The 3,625-nt window shown below is 44.0% G+C and overlaps 2 protein-coding genes across 2 annotated transcripts in view; one reads left to right on the top strand and one right to left on the bottom strand.

Moving 5' to 3' along the window:
* Nucleotides 1-801: 801 nt before the first annotated feature.
* SARC_12088 (hypothetical protein) lies at nucleotides 802-2,280 on the top strand (the record flags this gene model as incomplete). The annotated part of the gene is made up of 2 exons (XM_014293813.1): nucleotides 802-1,278; nucleotides 1,642-2,280. 2 exons carry the CDS (start codon nucleotides 802-804, stop codon nucleotides 2,278-2,280), a joined length of 1,116 nt encoding a protein of 371 aa, XP_014149288.1.
* Nucleotides 2,281-2,320: 40 nt separating this feature from the next.
* SARC_12087 (TKL protein kinase) overlaps nucleotides 2,321-3,625 on the bottom strand; it is a 6,212-nt gene continuing 4,907 nt past the window's right edge. The window contains exons 10-13 of the mRNA XM_014293812.1: nucleotides 3,432-3,607; nucleotides 3,093-3,160; nucleotides 2,727-2,890; nucleotides 2,321-2,564 (exon numbers count right to left, since the gene is read on the bottom strand). Of these exons, the coding sequence (XP_014149287.1) occupies nucleotides 2,505-2,564; nucleotides 2,727-2,890; nucleotides 3,093-3,160; nucleotides 3,432-3,607 (468 nt within the window). The 3' untranslated portion in view covers nucleotides 2,321-2,504. The remainder of the gene's footprint in view (nucleotides 2,565-2,726; nucleotides 2,891-3,092; nucleotides 3,161-3,431; nucleotides 3,608-3,625) is intronic.

Here is a 3,625-nt window from a genome sequence, read left to right as displayed (position 1 = left end):
GTGTGTGTGTGTGTGTGTGTGTGTGTGTGTATGTATATGTATATGTATATGTATATGAAAATGTATATATTTTTATATATACTTATCAATATATATATAAATTTACATATATCTGGAAATTTACCACACGCAAAATGCTAGCATTTATCTTAGTTTATCGTACTGACTCTTTTAGTACGTGTTTTTTTCGTCGTTTCGTCTCACTAGCTTTTGTACTAAACTACATGAGTACTAGCATTAAAGTACACGATCATTTGCGCCCGTGGAAATGTTTGGTGCATATTCGCTTCATTTATCGGCCCTCTAACATTCATACCGGCAGCAAGCAACCATTTCCTGCGCTTTCCGTGTCGGACTGAAATTTGGTGATCGTCTAACTACAATCAATGGAAAACCGATAGTGTGTACGCCTGAATTACCGCAGACTATACGTGAATGGGTGAATGTATTAAATGCATCAGAGAAACTGATTATTGAGGTACGAGCATATGTAACAATAGAAAATGAAAATTGGATGCTGTCTCTTCGTATTTTACGACTCTCGATCTTTTCGAAATGGAGGGCTAACGCTAAGCCAATGTTATCTATGCCAGGCTAGCGGTGAAAGATCCGTGAGAGGTTCTAAATTTAAAATGTTTTCTTTGAAGATGTTATGTGAGTTTTTATTTTGTACGCACAAATTCGCTTGGGCACCTTACCGAGTAAATTTACGAGAATCAGTACAACCCTTGTTTCAATAGAGATATGTGGATGTACAACTATACAGGTTCCAAGCCATTTTATACAACCCGCGCCATGTGGATGTTTATTCTTCCATTTCTGTTGCTTCACTTGTCAATCTTGTACACACAGATCGACAATCAACCGTTTTTCAAGAACTGCTATCTACCACTTAACGACTTGTGGACAGTGCCTCCTCAGAATCCGCACAACAAGGCTGTGCATGGCTTGCACAACGTGGCAGCGGTACGCGAGCACGCTGAAGCCTCGGGTAACAAAGCAAACGAAGAGCACGCTGATGCGAGGTTAGAGAAGAAGCATGACCCATCTACAACGGGTGTCGATGGACACGAGGAGCCGGATCTGTTCGCGCAAACTCTACTGGATATCGGATTCGAATGCAAAGGTGACCGGACAATTTCACGTGTGGTGACCAATTCACCCGCTTTCAAGCACCAGTTGGTAGTGGGGAATGTCATAGTGCAGTTGAACGATGCGTCGACCAGCAGTATCGAAGGCGACAGGTTCTTCATAATGCTGAAACATTGTTTACTGGAGGTAAGTGTTGTTGATCTATCACGGAATAGTATCGTAGTGATGCCATTAACATATTGATCTGCCTTTGTATGCGACACTATCCTCGTTTTCGGTTCCTGATAGTCGAAATTGCAACGGTACTATTTGCTTTTACACTATAGAGATAGATGCTCTGAAATCCTGCTTACATGCCCTCTGGACCTTGTTTCTAGGCGTGTCATCGAGCTCGATCTAGGCGTGTCATCGAGCTCGATCTCGGCGTCTTTACGAATCGAAAGTGTATTGTCTTGATTGCAATTTTGCCGAAGAAAGTTAATTTTGCATTGAATGTCAGAGCTTGTATTTACGACAAATGCTCACAATTGTACGCCGCTATGAATACAGGAACGGATACACATAGTGCACTGCCACGTTACGGTGGCGCGGGAAATGGCTAGAGGTCTCAGAATTATGCTTGAATTCTACAAGCGACACAAGAGCATCAATGAATACGTCAACGAGACACTAGCCTTGGACAGTTTACATCCATACAACCTGGCGGCGTGCGATGACCCCGCACTGAATCAAGTATCGACGATTGAGCACGATGTCACGAAACTAGAAGCAAAATTGAAAAAGGCACATTTCAAGCTTCAGTCCCGTTTGAAGCCAGCCGCGTCGAATAGTTCCCTGAATGTAAGTAAGCATCCCAGCGGCGCAGTGACTGCCCCCAATTCGCCAAGCAATACGCCACGGGGGTCTTATGCCCTTCCCGATAACAGTAGCGACCCTGCAATCGCAGAATCACAGCTCCCACCGCACATCCAGCGTGTCACAGCAACAAGGTCCGCTGGTCCAACGCGGCGAGCTTCAGGCAGTGATGCACGATGGTCATTATCATGGACACATCGCACAACGTCCGTCCAAGAGGACGCAAAGTCACAGGCCCGAGGATCACAGACGCACGATCTTCAATCAACTCGTGCGGAGAGTAAATCACCCGAGACGCATCACCGCGTGTGGTCGAGGTTTTTTAGGCACTAAAATATGCGTCAATTGTATTTTTTGGAACGAAGATTTTTTTTTGGGAAACGAAGATTTATTCTTTTGTGCACGGCACAACCTACAAGTCTATGAGGAGGCGTAGAGATGTGTTTGTGCTCAGTCTTTTTTATTTTGTTCGCAACTTGGCGCCGTTTTGTGCATGCTTTCGTTTTTATCGCAACTGTAGACTAAGCTCATCACCTCCAAGTTACAAACTTGGGGTTTTACTGAATACTACAGCTCTTGTTGTTCCCTTGCCTCAGTTGGTCAAGTTTGCTACAAACCTGATCGTCAAATTGTTGTAATGGAGAAATGTCAGAAACAAAAATATCTACTTGCTGCACGTGTGTACCGTAGTGCAGCAGTGCAAAAATGACCCGCGCATGAAAGCATGTATGAGACGACGCGAACAATGCGCAATTGGAATCAAATCATCCTTTCCATACCTCTTGCATGCTCGGTCTTTTATCTGGATCGTGTGCCCAACACGCAGCCATTAAGTCTCGTATGGGGGGTGGAACGCCATCCGTGTTCGGCCTGAAGCTTGGATTTGCAGCTGCGTTTTTGGCTACTTCGATCGGATTTTTATCAGCCCCGTACGGCCTGTAACCTGAAGAGTGATAATGAAGCGTGCGAAGAGTGTTATGTATGCTTTCATATACACAATCTGTAATTGCAAATACAATTGGAATCGCCAAAAATTGACACCATTCATAATGCTCGGCAGGTGTCACCTTGAACTGACTTGCTGCAGTATTTATTCTCCAAAGGGTCCACACTAATAGCAGAACAAATTGTGACCCTGGACATACCTGTAGACATGTAGTATACGCACATCCCTAACGAATACACATCCACCTTCTCGTTGTACGGTTTGTGCCTGCATTTTAAAGAGCCATATATGCGGAAAGCTGATGAGGACGCGATAAACAGGTCGAGAGCTTCAAAACAGTCTTTAGTGTACGATTGGTTTAAATTTGTCAAGAAGCTGCGTTGTGATTGAAGTTATAGAAAACATCTTGCTTGAAACGAATAGGTGAAATAGTCAATCTCGTGTAGCACGAACTGCCACACAGCGCGTGAAAATTCAAATAGTATGCTAGAATAAATACATTTACATTTGAACTCGAATCTTACTGAATCATACATACATGAGCACCTCGGGCGCCATATAACGAAGCGAGCCGAGCCCACCGGTCATTTTATAATGGTCCGTTTGGTCACCAGGTCCCTGTACGATCTTCCCAAATCCAAAGTCACAAACCTTGCACGTATCTTTGTTTGCAGTAAGTAGTAGATTGGCCGGGCTCAGATCACGATGAATGACCTTGATAGAGAAGCAATA

The sequence above is a fragment of the Sphaeroforma arctica genome (genome assembly GCF_001186125.1).
Source record: "Sphaeroforma arctica JP610 unplaced genomic scaffold supercont1.2061, whole genome shotgun sequence".
Classification (NCBI taxonomy): Eukaryota; class Ichthyosporea; order Ichthyophonida; genus Sphaeroforma; species Sphaeroforma arctica.
This window is presented reverse-complemented; position numbering and strand designations above follow the sequence as displayed.